At 39.8% G+C, this 22,248-nt stretch overlaps 1 protein-coding gene across 1 annotated transcript; it reads right to left on the bottom strand.

Annotated features, from left to right (window-relative positions):
- Positions 1-3,577: 3,577 nt before the first annotated feature.
- Positions 3,578-21,362, bottom strand: LOC148417701 (zinc finger protein ZXDC). The gene is made up of 10 exons (XM_088423434.1): positions 19,378-21,362; positions 18,434-18,586; positions 15,364-15,442; positions 10,877-11,007; positions 10,191-10,361; positions 8,213-8,838; positions 7,260-7,338; positions 5,534-5,685; positions 4,463-4,564; positions 3,578-4,173 (listed from the first exon to the last, which is right to left on the bottom strand). The coding sequence occupies exons 1-10, from the start codon at positions 21,335-21,337 to the stop codon at positions 4,087-4,089; spliced, it is 3,540 nt and encodes a 1,179-aa protein (XP_088279560.1). The 5' UTR covers positions 21,338-21,362; the 3' UTR covers positions 3,578-4,086.
- Positions 21,363-22,248: the final 886 nt, after the last annotated feature.

The following is a 22,248-nucleotide window of genomic DNA, read 5'->3' as shown; positions in this document are numbered from 1 at the left end:
ATATGAAATTGTAATCGGTCTGTCTGTCTGTCTCTGTTGGTGTATTTTTGCCCAACCTTCCACCACCACTAGAGGGCGACAATTGTTTTTTTGTTTTTGTTTTTTTTTAGTGCGTTATTCGTCAGGCGCTGGTCTACTTCTGTCTGCACTCATTCTGATTTTGTCCTGCTTTTGTACTTACATTTAAAGTTAACATTGTGTCTGTAGTTCTACTGTACAGTTACATTGCAATTGAGAACACTTTAATATAAATGTAACATGAAAACAAAGCCAGCTAAGGGGTTTAACCCTAGGCTAAAATACTGTACACCATCATGTTTATTATCCCGCATCTGAGGGAATTCAGGGGATGAAAGTGCAATTACAAATCATGTCCACTGTATGGCTTTATCATGCTTTATATGACACTCAATTGGTTGATGTCGGTTCTGCCTGCCTTATAACTATCGACGACGGTTTCATTAACATTTGCCTAAATTTAATCATTTTAAACATTTCATCTGTTACATACACTGCAAGTAAAGCAAAGTATACACGTTTTTATAAAACGTTTTAATTAGGGAATGAAAATAAACTTCTATGTTGCTAATCAGGGAAAGAATGCAAATTTGTTCTGCAGACATTTGTTACTTGAAAGAGTGACTGACCACCTTGTATGTGGAAACACATTCCAGAATGCTATTATCAGCAAGACACAAGTAAGCAAGACTAAGAAAAGGGAGCAACTATAAATAAATCTCCGATAATGTCAACTGTGTTATAGCTGTGAATTACAAGTGGCGAATTGAACCAACCCAGCATATTCACTCAACTGAACTTGGTTCACCACCGTTTGGTGGTGCTGTAAAGCAGTCACATTGACTGTAGGCTGACTGCAGTTTGTACTATAAAGATGCAGCGAATATAGCAGATATTCACATCCAACTCAGTTGAATTATACTTCAGTAAGCAAAAAGGACCGTGGCGGGATGACAGACAAATGACGAAATGTCTATCTGGACGATTACAACAGATGAAAATTGCACCTCCATCATTTTTAATTCACCGTTTGTTTGTTTTTTCACTTCCCCATCATTTGTCGGTCCGTCGGCAAAACACGCATCCGTCAAGTGGCCACCTCTGCATATTCACGAAACTGTTTTAACGAACGAAAGCCCTCACCGGCCACATACCTTCAGTGTCGAGACAACCTGAGAAAATTCTTTACTGTGCGCGAGTGTAACTGGGTTACTATTGACTTTGACTTTGTAATGACACTGAAGGCAGCAGAAGGGCATCCACACACCAAAAAAAAAAAAAAAAAAAACAGTTGGTGACTGTGGATGTCCACCTGAAGCTCCTCTGCAAAGCAGACCGCAAAAGTGACATCAGCAAATTTTCCTTTGTATGCCCTTTCAGTGTTAAATGTTCAGTCAGACTCTCTTCTCTTCTTGACTGACTTGCCAGAATGTTCTTTGCCTTCAAAAACTAACGGTTGCTATTGAAGTATGATTAGTTATTGTCCAAAAGCATCGTAAAGCAAGTGTCAATTGAGTGTTGGAGAATTTGACTAAATATAAAGAAATAACAGTCCCCAAAAGACATCAGAATTCATCATGCTGCTTTGGACAGCAATCACCATCAATAATTGTAAGGTTTCGCTAGTAACCACTGCCACGGCCATGCCATTACACTAGCAGCACCATGCTTCACTGATGGAATCGCACTGTGAGCCGTTATTGCGTGAAGGTTGAAAGCCTTCACGCACATGTTATTCCTCTTTTTTATTCCGCCCGTTTTTCACGCTTTTCACACATGTTCCAATTTCATATTATTCCAATTAATTGTGCGACGACTGCTTCCATTTTTCTCCTTCCAAATATTTGCAGATTTCCCACAATTCCGTTTTCCACGCCAAAAATCCCTTTGACTTAACATTGGGTGATTTTACATTTCCTATTTACAGCTTTCACATTTCATATTTTCACGATTAAACTCATTTATCTCGCCTTAGGGATCATTTCCATCATTCCACTAATTCATACATTCCAATATTTTTCCATAATGGGAAAATATTGGAATGTGTGAATTGTGGGAAATATTTGGAATGAGAAAAATGGAAGCAGTCACCGCACGATTAATTGGAATAATGTAATATAATCATAATATTAATATTAATAATAATATTATTATAAAACAAATCACCCTTTAATATTTCACAGTTAATTTTCAATGGGAGTATTCTCCATTCATTTCCAAAGGGAGAAGTAACATTGCACATTTTGAGCTTTCCCATTTCACGTTCATAATATTTAACTCTTTCATTAAACCTCATGGGTCATTCCCATTATTTCAATGATTTATACATTTTAACATTTCCCATAATTCCATATTTTCACTTCAATATTTCAATATTCATATCCAATGGAAGATTTAACATTTCACATTTTGAGCTTTCCCATTACACATTCACAATATTTAACTCATTCATTTCGCATTAGGGACTATTTCCATCGTTCCAATAATTCACAAATATTGATATTTTCACATAATTCCCTATCTTTCACCTATAATAATGTATAATTTATTCCCAATGGCATCTTTAACATTCCACATTTGAAGCTTCCCCATTTCACATACATCATTCAATTCATTCCTTTATTTTCATCATTACTAATATTCACACGTTCCAATAATTCATAACTATTTTAATATTACCCATAATCCCTCAATCATTCCCAATGTTCTCACCAAAACTTTGTAACCTTCCTTCTTTGCCATTACTCATCCAATTTACACCCTTCCACTTGAATCGATTCCCCCGATTCCCGTCATTCCATGGGTGTATCCATTTTCCTCACCCCACAATTCAAAAAGTTACCACAATTGCACTTTTTTCAGTTTTTCACTTGCATCCTCTACATTATTTGGCCTTTTCAAACTGTTCCAACCTTGTAATCTTCAGAACACTTCACACATTCAAGCCATTCAAACATTCCACATCTTTCCACCATTGAACGCCTCTCCTTTCAGCGTTTTCACATTCACACGCAATTTCTTCAGGAATTGCACATTTTCTAGTCCATGGAGTAAACTCGGTCAAGAATGCGGTGCGGATGACTCACAATTTGCCCGGTAGCTCTGCGTGACATCATCTTCATTTGCATATCCAGAGCCACAAATGCAAAGGATCAGATCCATGAATCCAAAGGAGAGATTTATGGAAAGACGTGAAGTGGTGTCTCACGAGGTCAAAACAAGATTCAGAAATGGCCCGTGGGCCCTATGTTTGACGCCCCTGGTTTACGCCGGGAGCGGGAGGGCCAGATTTGGTGCAGTAAAATTGGGGGTGGGCCACCAAACAGGTTGCAGTAGCTTGACTTTTTCCAGTCACCTTGTCATATTTTGAAGGTTTCACCTGGTAGTAGTGATGTGGCAATAACAAAAAACTCGCAATATTAAAATTGCCCTATTATTGCACAATAAACGATGACATATGAGAAATGCCAATTGTGGCAAATCTGGATGTGCAGAACCTGTGATGTCAATTATGAAGTAAATAAGAGTGTAAACATCAAAATGACAGTCAAAGCACCAGTGTTATAATGTCATTTATGTAAAATAATTAAATACATAAACATATCTGAATCTATGTTTGTAGGGCTCAATTTGAATGTGCCCGGGTTAAAAAAAAAAAAGAAAAAAAGGTATGTAAAAGAATTTTTAATTGCCGCTGATGTCGGTTTTTCTCTTGGCATGATGCCAAAGTATCTTGCGTTGCTATGCATTACTTTGATGGTCTCTGAGAAGAATTTACCCAAGTTTTCCAAATTGAAACCAAATCAAGCCAGTGGGGGTATAGGGTCCATTTCACCTCCTCCTGGGGTGCATTATTAATAGTACTGAGTGAACCCTGCTGTTTAGAAGACAAATGAGAGACTGTATTAAGATCAAGCTTTCCTATTAGCATGAACAAAAGAAGAAAGTGACAGAATGGATTGATCATGATCCCCCGTCAACACTCAAGTCAGACAAACAACAAAAGACTAGCAAAACATGGCTGCAATTTTAAGATGTAAACGGTGCATGGAAGGACAGTGTGGTCATTCACTCCAGGTCTTGAAGATTGATTGTGCTTCCTGTGAATTGACAGTTGCCAGCCCCACTGTTTTCCTCTGTGTTTACTGTGGTTTCCTGTGAAAAAACATGAAAACATTCGCTGTACTGTCAAAGCTAACCCAAGGGGGGAACAAAAAGTAATCTTTTTCGGAATTACAATTTAATTTCCGTACTGCGTCACAAGTCACTCACTGTACGTAGTGACGTAAATTGCGCAACATAAGGCTTCATATTCGATTCTGTTTAACATGTCATCTTGCATTAAATTACTACCAATGACAATGTAAGTCCTATCACCTATATGTTGTGAACATTAATGAAAAGTATTTAAAACAATTAAAAAAAAAACCCCACACACACATACCTGTAAAATGTTAACAGGAAGATCAACGGTGAGCTGAGAGTGAGAGGCAGATGGCTGGGAGCTGAGCTGAAAGGTTAGATCACCATCAGTGGCTGGGTCATCCTAATCAAATTAATAGACAGGCCACAGTGACAGTTAGCAATTAATTTGTACAGTGACGCCACCAACATAAGGGTCATTCCAATACCAGCCCCCACCAAAAAAATGAATCTTTGAACTAAGCCAATTTTGATGGAACTTGGTGTACTTGTTGATAGAGAGCGTGACACTAAAAATCTGTCATTTTATACCCAAATGTAAAAGTATGATATAAACAGAAGGAAGGACATACAAACTACAGTATCGTTAAACGGCTGTGGCATTTACGTTCATGTATTATTTGGTGCGTTTATTTTTAAGTTGCTCTCCATAGGGTGTTGGAGGTGTATTACGTTAAGTCGTTGGAGCGTCCTTGGTATGTTAGCGCACATCAAATCAACTTAACCAAATGTACGGAGGTAACAGACTAAAATTCTTCTTAAAAGGACCTTCATTATTTACTCAGCGGCTCGCGTCACCCCTTAGTTCGCAAAATCCTCTCATGCATGGGACTCACATGACAGCCAGTTTGGTGTCTCTCTTGCTTGACATGACTACTCCAACAGCAAATTAGCAATGTGAATTGAATGTGCAGGCTTCACAAGAAGCAATTCACAAACCATGTGCAGCCCGATTGGTCGCACTTCTTTCATACAGATTACGGATTATCTTTAATCCAATTCACCACAAATATACAAAAAAAGATCTGATTAACATACCGAAAGCAAAAAAGTTAGATCTTAGCATTGAGATTCGATTAAAAAAAAAAAAAAAGTTTTAACAATGGCTATAAAAAATTGATTGTGATTAACGCACTATTCCCACACTCCTAATTTTAAGAAACAAGGGGGAAAAAAAAGACAAGAATCTTGACGGGTGAGTGTGTGTTACTTGATATGAAATGGTACTGAAGGTATCTAAATGACTTTTTTTTTTCTTCTTCTTCTTTGCTTTTACGTGTCACTATTGTACTCACATGGCACGTAATCTCACCTGTAGAAGCTGAATTTGGATAAATTGAGCACCAGTGACAGAATCACGCAGATTTAGGCCCCCATATGATGCTGCAGCTCCTTCACTGTAGGGAGCGCTAGATGGAGTGGATTTGACTCCTTTAGATTTTCTCTGACTTGTTCCAGAGACCCCTGGTATAAAAAAAAAATAAATAAATAAAAAAAATAATTTGTCAGTCAGTTGAAAGCATTAGACCTGTGAAAATTCATTGTCCTTCATTGCATTAGACAGTGAGCCATCTCATTGGATAACCTTTTTGTTTTTAAAAGTTGATTATCAAAATAATGACATCCCTTGCACTGCTATCTTGGGAAATGTATGTAGTCATGTAGTTTTTGGTTTCCTAGTCCAAATTTTGCGATAAAAATGTCAGTTGGTCTCATCAAGTCGCAAACATTTAGATGGCACTGATTACTATCAGGTCTTAATCATGTTCTTCTTTCGAGAGAGCCCGAAAAAAAGCCTTTACAGGGACGGTTGCTGGCAAGGCAGCCAGCTTGGAAGCCTCCAATGGAGCTTCTATGAAGAGCTCTACGTGCGAAAACGAGGATCAAGCCTCACTGAATTTCATGTGCACATGTATAAGCGTGCCTATATTATGAACCATTAGAACAAGTTTTGTATTTATTGAGGAAGTCCTGTGTTAAGTCTTCTTTCTCCATAAAAAAACATTTAACGGCACCTAATGTATGTACAAAAAATGTATGTGTGCATGTACATGTATACCCATTTAATACTTCATAAATATGACAATGATCCATATTTGGGATTTTAGACATTGTAAGCCATTGCTTATACAGAATCGTTGTAATTTTGATTGAAATATGTTCAGAAAATAACTTGGCCATGCATATAGAGTATATGCGATTTGCTTCAGTATAAAAGTATTGCCGATGAAAACAAATACAGTGCGCCCCCGGTTTACGAACTCCCTGTTTTACGAATTTTTCATCTTACGAACGTGGACCGCGGCATTTTTTGTCCCCCTCTTACGCACAAACCTTTCGTCTTAAGAACAATCCAACATGCCGGTCAGTGTGTCCACACTTTTTTTATCGCTTTGCTGCATCAACAAAAACAACTCGTCGCATGTCACGGGAACGCCGAGATGCTATTGGTTTTATAAGGTCTCAGTCACGGCTTCAGTCACGGAGATGCCGATATGCTATTGGTCCATTAAGGTCACAGTCACGGTCTCAGTCACGGAGATGCCGATATGCTATTGGTCGATTAAGGTCACAGTCACGGTCTCAGTCACGGAGATGCCGATATGCTATTGGTCGATTAAGGTCACAGTCACGGTCTGTCACGGAGATGCCGATATGCTATTGGCCGGCGTGATGTTTTTGCCTAAGGTTTTTGCACGCATGGCACGCATTTACTAATTAACATAGGTTTGGATTGCCCGTCATACGAGTAATTCGAGTTACGAGCATAGCCGCTAAACGGATTAAGTTCGTAACACTGGGGCCCACTGTAATTTTTTTCATTAGTTTTTTTTAAAAAGGAAAATAACAGTTGATTGGTTAAAAGGGTTCTGCTCCAGGCCAACAAGAAACCATGGCTCTTTTATACTTTTTTCAGGGAATCAGATGCCATTGAATGCTGCATTATAAAAGTTTATTCAGTCTGCATAGTAAAATAAAGGACTATGAAGATTTAGTGGTGTTTTGGCAAAGAATAGTTCTGAAAGTATTTGTGTTACCAGGGACGGAAGGACAAATCTGCTTCTTTCTCTTGGCAAGCTGAATGGCTCTGTAGTCTGTTCTTGCAGATCCGCCATTCTGCCAAAAAAAAAAAAAAAAGCAAAAACAAAAAACAAAAAAAAAATAACAATTTTGGTTACTACGGATGTCTCGAGCAAACCAAAGCTCTTTTGTGAGAGACAGTAAACTGGTATACTTTCTCTATACAAAATCTACATCTACCGGGCAGATACCCAAAAGGTTTTCCATTCCCAAACATATTAGTTTGCAAAAAAAAAAAAACATTTGAATAAATATTGTTCAAGTTTATTTGCACAGCTTATACACTGTTTGCTCTGTGGGTCACATATTTCAGGTATTTTTTTTTTTCTTTACCACTCAGCATGTCAACTGATAGCACTTTTACGAAGCTAATTGTACCGTATAGCTGCTGTTTCTGTCGATAATATTCATGTTTCCACTTCTCGGTTGACCAACATTTATTCTTAAACTCCTTTATTGTATAGTTGTAAGTATTATTCCAACTTTAACTGATAGTGAATTGGTGTTTTTTTTAATTATCTTACAGATAATTATTTTTTGAATTGACACTTGAAACATACCAGTCTGTGTAGAACGAATGTATGCATTAAAAAGTTTCACTTTTTGAATAGGATCACTGAAATAACCTTTTCATGATATTACAAATTTTTGACAAACACTAGAACACATCCCAAAATATCTCAACACATACAAGAGAAAATATTCCCTAAAAATGACACCTTCTCATTTAAAAAATCTGGCATCTCAACAAGAAAATGCTGCGTGATACCACATTGATCTCTATGCCTTTCTGTGAGCTGAAGCTGTTACGACCACGAAAAACAAACTGCAGGAGAAACTTTTCCACTTCATGACTACTCTGTACCTCTAAACAGCTAAGAAAAGTACCAGCCCCTCCCCGGCCACCCACCTCGATCATCTTTGTGGGTGAGTGCAACAGTTCTGAATCAGCGGCAACCGTCAAGGAGACCGCAGGTTCCACATCTAGAGCACTAGAGGAGCCAAGTGAGTTCTGAACAGCGGTGTCTGGAAGAGCACTCGGACCTTGCATGGAGAGTGATGTAAGCGCTCCCAGGGCCTCCGGTGTGACACTCTGCACATCATCAAGATTGAGGGTACCCTGAGGGGGTAGAACATCTCCCACTGTGCCACCCAAACTGTGATGAGGAACCATTTCGATAGTGGGTGCCAGGATGAGAGGGTCCACGGGCCTGGCCAATGCGCCGCTGTTAGTAGTACATAGGGCTGTACCGACCGTGGATGGGTCAATAGTGAGGATGCCTGAATTGACCAGGGAGAGGTCCATCGTGAAAGTGCCACTCGAGTTTGAGTTGTTCCCACCAATAGGAATCCCAACACCAATACCAGCTGGAGATGTGGTGGCTCCAGGCACATTAGAAAAAAGTGAGCTTAGGTCCAAGTTAGTCAGCTGGTCACTCCCAGGAATACTTGACCCAGGAACTGTGATTGGAGTGGGGCTAATTAGCTCACTGCTGGGGGTCAGGGTGGGTGTGGTTTCCATCTGGTTCATAACATCTAGAAGAGAGTTCATCTTTGTTAAAACTGCTCAAGAAAAGATGCGTATAAAAGCCTCTTGCATTACTTAGTTTCACAGGAACAGGTACGGTTACAACAGTAAGGTGGGATGACTTAAGTCCTCATCCCAGTGAGGGGCAAATGTTTGCGAGTGCATGACATGTCAGGGTTTCGTCAGAGTTCTTTCAATGTCACAAACTTTCGCCAGACCTTTTTCAGACATTCTCAATCAGTTCGTTTTTTGCTCAACACTGTTTAACCCGCATATTCCACTGCATGCATCTACAATGACTAGATGCACACCCTCCAATGCCAGCGTCTCCGGTCTGCCGCGATGCGCTGTGCAGCGTCACACGTTTCTTGGGAAATCTAACTACGCATGTGAGGGGATCATCAACTCAGTCGAATGAAAGGAGAAAAAAATAAATCTAAACTTCCAGAAACAAACCAAGGTCCTTTTGTGGAAAGTTTGCTTGGATAACACTTCATTGCATAAGCCTTAAAAAGGGCTTCTCAGGTCTCCGAAGGCGACGGTACACCGGTCCCATTCACTGTGAAGTCGTGAACACGGTGCTAAAACAACATAAAACGGCAGAACGGCGCATGACCAAATCTTCTCTTTTTTTTCTTTCAGCACAACTATCGCACTCTCCCTCCTCTCGTCGCACGTCAATCAAACGCGCTAACTTCTAACACTAATATTAATTCAAAACAGAAAACAAATGTGAATGAATGAAAACACAATTTGTACTAACTTTTATACACGCTTCATTTACAATGGGTAAGTATATACGTTTGCTTTAACTTTGAAGTGAATTAATTGAATCGCGACTCAGTAATATACTGTATATTTGTACACGTTAGTGCCAATTAACAGGAGGAAAGCATTTGCTCCTTTTGTCTCGATGGCAAAGGCACAGACAAGGAGAAGTATTCGCTTTTGGCTGCATCCAATCAATCAGTAAAGAACACAATTTTGCCTTTGGATCTGGATGTACAGCACGTTTTTGTTTTTTTGTTTTTCTCCCCTTTTTGGTGCTTTCTGAACTGTGGAATTGACCACGGCGACGGACCAGATTTTTCCCACAGCGCAGCGGACACACAGCATGTGGAATCGCCCTTATTCATTAACGTGGCTGCGCACGCCTCACCGGAGCGGAGACACATGCAGTGGAATCGCTCTGTAACATTGTCCTAAGAGTGTTAAGTGAACATTTGCAACCTTGAACAAATCCTGATGAAAGTGCAACATTGGCAACCTTTGCAAACACTCACAAAAATTATCCCGTGTTGGGAATAGGCAGGTAAGACTCTACACAGGCAAATGGAAGGCAACACTAATGCTTACTGACCAGGACTAAGCTGGTGATGTTTCAGCATGTGACTCTTAAGAGCGCTGCGGGAGGAGAAGTGCTTGGAGCAGTTAGCCACAGGACATCGAGTCCTAAGGGTGCTGGCCTCCTGCTTATGTTTCTTGGTGTGGATGTAAAGGCTGCTGCGAGCTGAAAATTTTGCATTACAACCTAAAGAATTTAAAGGTAAAAAAAATGAGTCGTACAATTACGTCAACATTTCAAAGCACGTACTGTACACAGACATGCAAAGAATAGCTTATACCCATTTGTCAATGAAAGAAAAATAACACCATCATAAAAGAAAGAATACAAATTATTAGGAATGGGACAAGACACAAATCCCATGAGTCTCATGTCTACCAGAATGAGATGACATTTTGATGAAACATGCAACATTTAGTTGCTTAAACTTAACACAATCTTTCTTCCCCTCGTTTTCTCCTGGGAATGTAACCATACCTGGCACTCTTCCACAAAAAAGAAATATCGTTCAAAACCCACTTGTGACCATCTTAGCCAGTGTTTGAGTCTCAGTTTTGCGAGGCTGTGTGTTTACATGAGGCACAAAGTCTTTACCTTGCAAACTCCAATGCAAAACCATTTTTCTGGAGCCTTGAAATTTCTAGTTTTTTACTTGAATCCATAAAATATTCAAATGAAATGATAGTCGTTGAAGAATCTACCTTCAGCATGGCACTGAAAGGGCTTGGTGCCTAGATGAGTGATACTGTGACCTTTGAGGTGTTCTGCTCGGGTAAAGGATTTCCCACAACCTTCTTCAGTGCAGATGAAGCGCCGATCATCATCATGTTTTCTGTTAAATAGAGAAGACGAACATGCTCTGTGATTGTGGCTGTGGTGGTAATAAGATTTAGTATCCAGCATTAGAATGTTCATGCTTTATTTGTACCATTTGTAGGTTCACACTCCAACCAGTTGAGACAATTCCAATTTTTTTTGCCCCATCTGACCTGGATCTCATCTTTAGTTGACAGTGTTAACAACACAGAACCAATGTTTTCAAATGCGACCCTGGCCACTTGGGTATCTGGTCCTAAATCTAATACATACCCAATCTTTTGACATGCGGCTCCAGTCCGAACGGCAGGTCTCATTCATATGACTCTCATGTATAAAACAAGTGACAAATGCCTCAATTCTATGGTTCAAAAAGGCGGGAGCAGATTGGAAAAAAAAAAAAAAAAAAACTAAGAATAGCAAAAGAGGCAAAGGGAGAGCGAAGTGTATTTTGTTTGTCTCTTTTTCTCTCACGCGCCTGCTCGCACGGTCTGAGTGATTGAATCTTTTATCACTTGTTCCGAGCAAGCGGCTCAATCGCTTGGGGTAAGCAAGAGATACGTTGAGACTGCACAAAATGCTCTGACAAAAAAAATTCACTCTCCCCCTCCTTACACTTTTGGGTTGCTTAGCGGTCAAACACAGGTCACATACAGGTCATATTTATTTGGAAATGCAAACGACCTCACAAAAAAAACAAAAAACAAAATCTGATTTCACCAAAATAAATAAATAAATAAATTGGAAGTTAGAATTAAGCCCTGCATTGTAAACCTTTAAGCAATTATAAAACAAATCAGAGCGTACCTGTGAAACTGTCTGAGTTTGCTCTAATACCAAATATTCATCAGCTATTTTACAGCACAAACATGAGGGTGCGAGTGAAAGAGGGAGCTTAGCGGTGTATAAACTATTGGATGTTCTTCCCAAAATAGCATTTTGCAAAAAAAGTGACAACTCTCTCTGCTGCACAGCTGTTCCTCCATTCCGGAGTGACCATGGAATGATACACCTAATGGAAAACTTCACAAAGTTTTTTCTGAAATCATGTTCAAGCCACAATTCAGGGTAGGGCTGAGCAATTTTGCCTAAAAATAAACTTTACGATTTTTTTTCAGAATTCGATTATTGACCCCCCCCCCCCTCCGATTTAAAAAAAAAAAACGAAAATACTGTATTTTCTGTACTATAAAGCGCACCCAAAAGCCTTATTTTTTTTAAAAAGCTGACGGTGCGCCATATATATGGATCATATTATGTGCTGACTGCATAAACTATAGTTTATGCATAAAAAAATCCAGTTCAAACCGACCTGGCACGAGGGTATTAAAGCCCGACTCGGCCCAGCCCGATTAATTAACTTGATTTGGAGACCCAACCCGATTTTTTTTTTTTGAGGACTCAGAGTGTGTGGCACCACACTCATGCTTCTCTTTTCAATTTCCCTGTCTTTCGTTTATTCGTAACTTCTTGTTGCTCCATATACAGATAGAAGGTCAAAAATATGTAATGCATGCCGAAGGAAAATTAAAAAGACGGCGGCACCGCACGTTCACCTGCGCTTGGCTCCTCACACATACCGTTGCATGTTTGTTGTTTAAATTTCCCTAATATTCGTTAATTCATAACTTCTTTGTGCTCCATATCGAAATAGCGGGTCAAAAATATACAGTATAATGCATGCCGAGGGGAAAATCAAAAGGATAGCGGCGCCGCGCGTTCACAAGTGCATGGCTTGATCTGGATCTATTCTGTGCTCTGCGGCTCCTGTTAAGTAGTAAAATAGCAATTACCAATAACGCATTGTCTGCTTTATCTGATTTTTTTTTTTTAAACAAATTTTCCTTAATAATATCCATACAAAGCTTATATTGTATGAATAAAGTTTATATTCTATAAATAAAGTTTGATGACTTTGCTGATTGTTTTTAATACATTCCCTTTAGTGAAGCACCATCTAGTGTCTGCAGAACGCAACTCTATCTAGTGGATGCAAATGCAACTCCAGCCAGTACTGTGGTTTCAACTCTACGTGCGCCTTATAATCTGGTGCGCCTTATATATATATATATATATATATATATATATATATATATATATATATATATATATATATATATATATTTTTTTTTTTTTTTTTTAAGAAACTCTGCTATTCATTGATGGTGCGCCTTATAATCCGGTGCGCCTTATAGTGCGGAAAATACGGTAAGTAAAAATGTCTGAAAATTCAAAACGAGTTTTGCTTTAGTTTAGATTATTATTTAAAATTAACAAGACCCTCTTATAATTAACGTGCAAAATGCCTGCCTAGTATGAAAAACCTCTGCAAACAAAGGTAGGATAGCAGAACAAGAGAAATACAAGTTGCAAATGTTACTTTCAAATCACCTGTGTTCCAATATTTTGGTTTTTCAGTTCAAGAAATAAATGGTACAACATTGGCAAATTCGACAAAAACAGTTTGCAAACACTGCAAGAAACAAATATATTTCAACCAACATGTATGTGATATCAACAGCGGCCAGAGGCGGCGCCAAAATAACAAAGATCAAGCACAAACGTATGAACTGTTATGCTACGTGCACACCGAAGAGCGAGCTTGCTGTGTTACGGTAGATCCGGAAAGAAGAGCATAGCTGAGAACTTTCACTTTTCTGGGATGTGACAGAGCCAATATTTTCACCGTCAGCACCTTTATTCTTTGCGGCAATACTCGCTTGCCAAAAAATAAAAGTTTTAATGTCACAATCAAGTGGCCGAGACCGTGCTAAATATTGTGCTGACAATGCTGCGCTATTGTTAGCTTAGCACAGTAACTACGGTTCAACAGCTGTTAAGTGAAGCAAACGCTGCACATACCAGCTGTCCCAAGTTCTCGCTTCCGCCTTTCAACAAGCCAGGTGAGTGCTCTTGCTTGGCTCTGTTTCGTATTGAAAGCTCAGCTGGCCGTGTTGGATCGCTCTCGGTGACCGCAAAGTGGCCGCCATGATTCATTCCTTGCCCCCTGCGTGAGCCGTTGAATGTTCACGAAGTTGCTTGGCTGTCGCGACGCGAAACGCGGAAAAAGTAAAAAGAAATTTTTTAACTTCATGCGAAAGGCGAAATTTCGCTTCTCGTGACCGCGCGCGGCCATTCGAGTCGCTCTATTGGCGTCGCCCGACATGCATTCGCACCCAGTCACGCGAACTCCATTGACTACAATACAAAACTTTCCGCTTTTTTGCCTCGTTCGCGTGCGGTGTGCACGTACCATTAAACTAAACCATCTCCAAAACATTATTTCGGGTGCAGCCCACGTGGCCCGGTACCGGTTGATCCATGGACCGGTACCGGTCCGCGGACCGGGGTTTGGGAACCACTGATTTACGGTCATTTCAAACTGAACTTATTCCAATTTTTTGCTTATCGTATTTTCCAAAATGGGTCTCAATTGACGGCTAGCACAGTATATTAGGGGGTGATGTAGGGGGTCATGGAAACATGTGAAAGTGGGAAACATTGCCATTTAAAGGCTTCTATGGTGGAATTGAAAGCTTAAAGTACACCCACGAAGCCAACTACAGCGTCGTCATCGCGTCCCACTCTCTTGCTGCGTTCAGATCGAAATATCGCGTCGCTACGCTCATTCGGTAGGCTTTAAGTTGAGACTGCTGCTAATGCTACTGCCGCTGCTGTAGGATGTGCTTTAAGCTGAAGCCTTACCTTTGCCCCCTGGTGGTAGGATGACTGAAAGCACTTGATTTGACAGCGGGGTTTTTAAATGTTACTATCGCCGGCGATGAGCTTAATTAATCATGGCAGCCAATATTGTGATCGCAATTAAAATTCAATTAATTGTACAGCCCTATGTTATTCATTTTCTTGCAGTCTGATCAATAAAAAGAAAACTTTGAAAGCATTTTCATCATTTTGCCAAGATCTCATCTTGTCTCGTGGACTCAATCTCAAACATTTTCACATCACTAATGTCACAACACTAATGCAGGCATATCACCACAAGCTCCATGCACTTGTGGCATAGAGCTCTTTTTCCACAAAGAGGCCTTTTCAAACAAAGACTCGCAGAGTAATTCTTTTGTTTTTCTGTTTAACAGGTAAGCAATGGAAACTATCTCAATCACATTCTCTCTCCATCCTGGCAGCCAGTTCAAAACATTTCTCTTGTTGTGACCGATCCAACATCTTATCCTTTTTGGTACAAAAACGCAACATGTTCCCAAGCCGTGTTTTATTGCACGCTTTGTGCAATGAAACCCGTTTCAACTTGACCAAAATTTTGCCATGAGAGGCCTCAGGAATATGGTGGGTATTACCAGATATGTACACCTCTGGGCTTAACACGTGCTACTATTAGGGAAACCTTACTTACCGTTTATGGCGGAGCAATTTTGACATGCTTGTAAAAGACCAGCGACATCCCTCTGAGTCACAAACAAATGGCCTCTCACCTGGAAAGAAAGGTGCACAAGTGGAGTCTTTTTCTATAATTCAACTTTCATATTAGGGGATTGACTTATATTCACATACCTAAAAACCAAACCAATTTCCTCCCAATATCTGTGATGAACAACATTTGATTGAGAAAGTAGTCTTATCATGTTATGTGCAAGGCGTAAAATTATTATATAGTACGCAGAGTCCTTTCGTCAAGCGCCGCCATAATGCCTGTTTATGTTCGAAAACTATAGGATGCGAGGTTGATTTTTTTCGGACAACTTTGACACGAGTATGAAAAGGAAACTAAACTACGAAAGAAACGTACTGTACTCTGTGCTTTTTTTACCATCAACAAACTCGCATTTCGGAATGTGTACAGCATCTGGAAGTCTTGCAGTCTTGTTGGACCTGGCGAAGGAGGGAGGAGGTGAAGAGGAAGGTGGACTGGAGCTCCCACATATACCGTAACTTAGGTTTTCTCCATATCTGTGCTCCACTGCACCAAGGCATGCGTTTCACTACAGAATCCCTGAAAGGACAAATTGTGCTTGCCTGGACAATTTAAAAAATAAATAAAAAAAGGCCTCTAACCTTCCGGAAACAAAACAAGCTCCACTCGTGCAAAGATTGCGTTGAATAAAACTTCATCGCATGCTTCTTTTATAACGTGTGAGTCCATACATTATTATTTTTACTTTTAAGTGAATCGATAGAATCGTGACTCAAACAATATTTGTACACAGTTGACAGTGCCAATTAACAAGAGAAAAATGTTTGCTCTTGTTGTATTGATGGCAGCGGCACAGAGAAGAGAGTGATTTTACTTTGTAAATGCGGATGTAGCTCACATTCTTTTTCTCGTTTGGTGCTTTCTGCACTGTGAAAATTGACCAGGGCGCAAGGTGGCGGAGCAGATCGTTTCAAGTCCATCGTAAAGGCCAGTACACGGCACTTAGCCACAGGTGGATTACTTTGTAATTTGAAGCCTCTGTGAGTAGAGCAGAGCTGGCTTCAAACCCACGTTGTAAGCAGCGGTTCTCAAATGAGGGTACGGGTAATCCTTGGGGTACGTGAAGGAACTCCGGAGCACACTCGAGATTTCAAAACAAAACAAACAAACATGCAAAAATCCTTTTAAAATAATTATTCAAGTAATTAAATGGTTCTGGAAAATGTAAGCTAAAAAACATATATTTCATTATTTTTAAAACCTAATTCTGCTCCTTACTAGAAAGGTTGGATCCAACTTGTCATGTGCCACCTTTATTATTTATTTTGGTGAACAGATCTCAACTATGATCCTAAAGGAGAACACCTTAAATTTGATATTTTTCTGTGGGCAAATATTTATTTATCATTATTTCTTTTAGAGAACAGGTCTGACACTTTATGTTGATTCTTTTTTGTGGACAAATATTTTTTAATAATTAAGTCAATTATTTGTTTTTGTGAACAAATCTCTACTGTAATGCCAAAAGAGGACACTGTTTCATATTTTTCTGTGGATGAATATTTATTTACAATGATTTCATTTTAAGAACAGGTCTGATACTTTATGTTGATTATTTTTGTGGACAAATGTTAATAATTAAGTTATTTCTTCTTGATAAGAGATCTCTTCTATGATCCAAAAAAGGACACTTTATGTTAATTTGTAAAGTTTAATAGATCAGACACATGGCATGTTTTTTTAAGTCTTTTTTTTTTTTTGCACTTGTTAACTACTTAAAAATGGAAAAAAAAATCTCTCACAGGAGGTACAGCACTAAAAAGAAGGTTGAGAACCACTGTTGTACAGCTTTGCCATTACTTTGGGGTAGGCCATACATTGCTGCAAAACTCTGGATGAATAATCATCATTGCTATGAACCTGAAAATGACTGTTTTTCAGCTCATTCTTCCGTTTGTGAGCGTCCCCATCAGCTCTTTAACTTGATGATTAAAACACACTATCATTGGCCTGGATCTGCCCACACATCAAGGTTTCAATTTTGCAGATATAGACTTCCCAAGCTCCTCTGCTAGGCTAGGCCAGGATAACTGTGGCCGACGAGTTATCTTTTCTAGTGTCTTTTTCTTTAGCCAGTTGGGTTACAGACGCAGTGTTATTTAAGAATGCAGTCATAAAACATATAAACGAAAGTGAGTCTTAAAAGCTTTCATCAGCAGTGGAGGAGCAAACCGTCCGTGCATCTACTCCACTCTCTTCTACACCCAAAGACTCTTATATTCAACACATTTGTTGAATTTTAATTGTTTCTTTAAACAAGCCATGATTTTAGGTTAATATGTAAAATAGACATCCAGGTCAATTCGTTGTACAACGTGAAGCTGGTCTCTTAAATAATGCTTGTAAAAATGAAGATTAATTTGGTTTTATCTGTTATCGATAATAGGGGCAGCATCTCAAATGAAATCATTAAGGAGGTACTAGCTGTCATTACACCATGAACTAATTTGCAAGTTACCATTGACAATTTGAACTTTTCATATCCTATCAATTTAATGAATGGGGATTCTGAAATTATTTTTCAAGATGATAATGGATCTAATCAAGACAATGGGCAAAAACTGTGAAAACATCCCTTTGGGAAAGACACAAAGTCAACATCATAACCTGCAAATACATCAGATATCAATCTATTTGGAAATCTTTGGTGGAAAACTATTCTCCATGATGATCTAGCATAATCAATTACAGAACGTTGCATCAAGATTGATGAAGCGTAATGTCATTCATTCATTTAAACCATACCTCTATGAGTATGATCTGTTAGAAAAGCAAGAAAAAGAGGCTGTGCAACAATGAACTAAGGATGCGTTGAGATGTTCTTCTATTATTAATGATTTCATAAATTCTCTCACAATTGAGTGATACCATTGTGTTTACCTCTGCTAAGGCCAAACAAGTAATCGTTACTACCTAACACGTTTTCCGCTTTTTTTTTTTTTAAGTGTTTCTTAAAACCAGAAATGTTGTGACTTGTCAAGCATCAACTTACCTGTGTGACTTCGCAAATGGATCTTGAGGCGACAGGCCTTATCATACATCTTGGCACATCCTGGGTAAGTGCAGGTAAAGTGGCCTGTTTCTCTGAAGTGCGTGCGGTTGTGGGAGTAGAGGGCACTGAAGGTGATGAAAGTTTTCTCACAGCCTTAACAAAGAAAAAGAGAATAAAAGTCATCCATCACACAAGTCTCTTCATTAATAACACTAATAATACAGAATTAATGCTACACATACTACTGATATAGAGCACAGATTTCCAAACTTGGTTTGTTGGGTTTGTTTATGAAAGGGTAGCACTTCGTATTTTTTCGGTGCGGCCCATATTTTATATGCGTAATATGTCTGTGGAAAGCTCCAAAAACAAAAACTTGGGATAAGAAACTTAATACATGATGTTGTTCGACTAAAAGCTTGAGTTGATGAAAAAATGAAATGTGTTGGTCAGATGTACACAATCAAGTTGCAGTTGCACGGTGTTTGCTCTCCAGAATAAAATAGTTTTAACTCATTCAATGCCAAAGACGTATTTTCACATTATTTATGAGTCCAGACAATCAATCCCAGATTCTTAAGTCTTAAATCAATACAATACATTACGGACATTAATTTCCTGTTCCTTAAGTATGTACTCTTAAAAAAACAAAGAGACAATTTTTTTTCAAACATTGCCCAATATGTCGCAATGAATATACTGCAATATGTTTTAAAGCCGCAATACCCAGCACTAGCCATCACCATCAAGTACACTAAGTTTGATCAAAATAGGCAAAGTTGAAACGCATTAGGTGATTTGGCATGGAAAGACCCATTACAAACTCGTATGAGCATTTTCATATCTAAAGCAAAATGACGAACACAAGTGAAAGGCTTCGAAATGCACTTTACGAAATACAGCGTACAGTTATGTGCAGCAATGCATAATTGCATGAGTGATACCTGGGAATTCACACTTGTGGGGCCTCTGCGGCTCAAAGTGAACTCTCTGATGATTGCCGAGTCGATTCGCGCTCCGAAACCTCTCATTGCAGATCTGACAGGTGAAGGCATCGTCCTGTTCGTGGACTTTGGCATGAGCCTTTAAGTTGTAGACGGTGGTGAAACACCGGCCACAGCCTTCGAAATGACAGATATATGGTCTTTGCTTGTTATGGGACTGAAGATGCCGCTTGAGTTTGTAGGATGTGGCAAAAGCCCAGCCGCAGCCTTCCACTGTGCATTGGTACGGCCGTGGGTCTTCTGCGTGATTAAGGAGATGAACCTTCAGTTTTTGCCGCGTGTCAAATGTAGAGGAGCATCCCGTTTCAGGGCAGGCAAAAGAAACAGCTATCACCTTGTTGGGCCGGAAAAAAGGCCCACATTTGGGGTCTTTGTTTGTTATTGGAGGTTTAGGTAATGAGGTAACTAAGTCAGCCTCTGTTATTTCATGCAAGACGCCTGCCTCCTGCTTGACGATGGGGTCGCAATGAGTAGAAGCACTCAGGTTAGGCATAGATATGTTTTCAATTAGAGACATTTCAGAGTCACATATTGAGAACCCTGACCTGGCATCTTCCTGGTGGCTGGAAACTGCCAACGTACCCATCTTCCCAATTGCTTTAGTGCCACCATCATAGTTGAGAAGAACAATATCTTCATGATCTTTCATTCCAAAGTGGTCCTTTAAACTGACTAGGTCATCTTCTTTGTGGACATATCCGTCAGGTGGCGCAGCTAGAGTCAATGTTCCATTCTCTATGGTCACAATTATGGTTTGATTGTTTATCATGATGTTTCCAGAGAAAGTTTCATTTGAATCTGGCCCTGAGGCCAGACTGTTAGAGTTTCCTGGTTCGTCAAGTCCAGCAGAGTCCAAAATTAACTGAGAGGCCTCCATAGTTTCCACAATGTCCGCATTCGTGGAAATCAAATCATCATTACGTACCTGAAACGAAAGCTCGCGTAACGTCTTTCCTTCGCTTTCCGTGCAGATCTGGCCACATATCTTCTCGCCATATTTGTTCGTCAAAACAACATCGACTGTATGGTAATGGTCTAGTTGTTTGCTACCGACCTTGCTTGACGAGCCTTTCGCAAAATTGTCCACAACCTCTGTTTTTTTCGTATCCAGTGAATCCGAGCAATTCGCAAATTCGCTGGAAGAGCAAAGAAGAGCATTAGTTCCGTTTCCAAACTCCATTGGCTCACATGAAGTAGCTTTCGAGCACTCGAGTCCTCGTATTTTCATTTTGCTCCACATTTTCGACGAGGAGCCCAGTCGATGTTTGTTTCCGTCACAATTGCTATCATCCCGAAATACATTGAAAAGTAAATAAAGCTCTTGGGAGTTCTTGTTGCTCTCCTTTGATGTGACTGTATCCGACTCAGTGGAGTTATGGCTAGACAATGACGGCTGCTTGGCAGCTCCGTTCCCACGCTGATGCCGTAAAACTGGAAATGGTAACGTTAGCCGCTGTTCGGGCGTCGGTTCCTCTTCCCCTTCGGGTAGAGGCAGCGCCATTTGCAATGTCGAATCTGCCGTCTCGACTCCAGCTCTCCGGACGGAACTTTCAAAGTTCGCCGGACTTACGATGCCGTGGTTAACGGCGTTTTCATCCGAGTTCACGTTACGAAGTGCCTCGTTCTGTATGTTGTTTTTGTCCGCGAATGGCAGCTTTTTAACCGGCGAAAAATCCACCTCACTGCCATTTTCCGCCGGTACGCGAAGCGGAGATGTCCTTGGTTTGCTGTCGACGTTTTCAAATGTAGACGATTCCGATTGAAGATTCGATTCGTTTTCCGGGGAAGGAAAACGACGCTTTAACCCATGAACAGGCCCCAAAGCAGACGACGTCGTTGTGCGTTGAGCGCCATGTTGCGAGTGAATGTTTAGAGCATCAGAAAGCCCCTGGATTTCCATCTTGGTATCCCTGTAGCTCTGACAGAGGATAGACCCGCCCTAGTAAAATTGAGAAAATACAGCAATACTTGTTGCGTTTGTACGGGACATTGGTGAAAGTCTGGCGCTGCTTGGCACAAAACCATCTTCTATTTCACCTACTACTAACACTTCCAATTTGCAAGTGCATCAACTGTCGCAATGCTACAGAGGACTGGAAACCTCAAACACTCCATGCTATTTTATATGTTGAAATCATGAGGGGTATACGCAGTATTTAGGTGTATACGCAGCACATATAGATTGAAGGGCAAGGTATTGTACAGATACTAAGATAAAAGTATGCCAAGAATGAAAACTATGTCTCCATAAGTTTGTTTAAAAAAAAAAAAGCCGTATCCCACAATTCCATGCGTGTGATCATGTCGGAAGTCTTCACCTTCTCATCGCAAAAGATAAATACTGTACTTTGTTTGCAATGCAATACATGTTAATATTCTAGCTTCGTCTGTTTTGTGTTTCTATCGTTACAGATGTGCTTTATTTGGCAATCGTAGAGTTCTTTTTATCGTGACACATATCAGATCTTTTTTTTTTCTTGTGAAACACAAAGAAAACATTGTTGCATTGGGCAAGTCCTGTTTCGCGTCTTGCAAGGATCCGGCTGACCGACTGCTGCTTCCGGTCCTGAGCCAAATGGAGCCGGTTTGTGGGAATCAGATTTGTACGGTGGCCGACGGGGGCAAATGTCGGGTGAAAGCTACATACACTGGATTGAGGCAGACACACGAAAAAAAATGCGAAAAAAATCTCAAACACATTAAAAGCGCGACAAAAAAAAGAAAGAAAAAAAATCATTAAAACGTAATGAAAGGCATTTTTCAAGAAAACTAACATCCAAAATTAAAACCCTGCAAACAAAACATGCAAAC

Source organism: Hippichthys cyanospilos, chromosome 9 (assembly GCF_059441005.1).
Source record: "Hippichthys cyanospilos isolate Australia breed blue-spotted pipefish chromosome 9, RoL_Hcya_1.0, whole genome shotgun sequence".
Taxonomy (NCBI): domain Eukaryota; kingdom Metazoa; phylum Chordata; class Actinopteri; order Syngnathiformes; family Syngnathidae; genus Hippichthys; species Hippichthys cyanospilos.
This window is presented reverse-complemented; position numbering and strand designations above follow the sequence as displayed.

Excerpts from the sequence above, each read along its gene's own strand:
- LOC148417701 (XM_088423434.1), bottom strand. The coding sequence starts at position 21,337 with ATGGAAATCCAGGGGCTTTCTGATGCTCTAAACATTCACTCGCAACAT. Across the intron at positions 18,587-19,377 it reads CCACAAGTGTGAATTCCCAG|GCTGTGAGAAAACTTTCATC; the intron begins GTATCACTCATG and ends TTCTTTGTTAAG. Across the intron at positions 8,839-10,190 it reads ACATCACCAGCTTAGTCCTG|ATGTTATGAACCAGATGGAA; the intron begins GTCAGTAAGCAT and ends ACTCTCTTCTAG.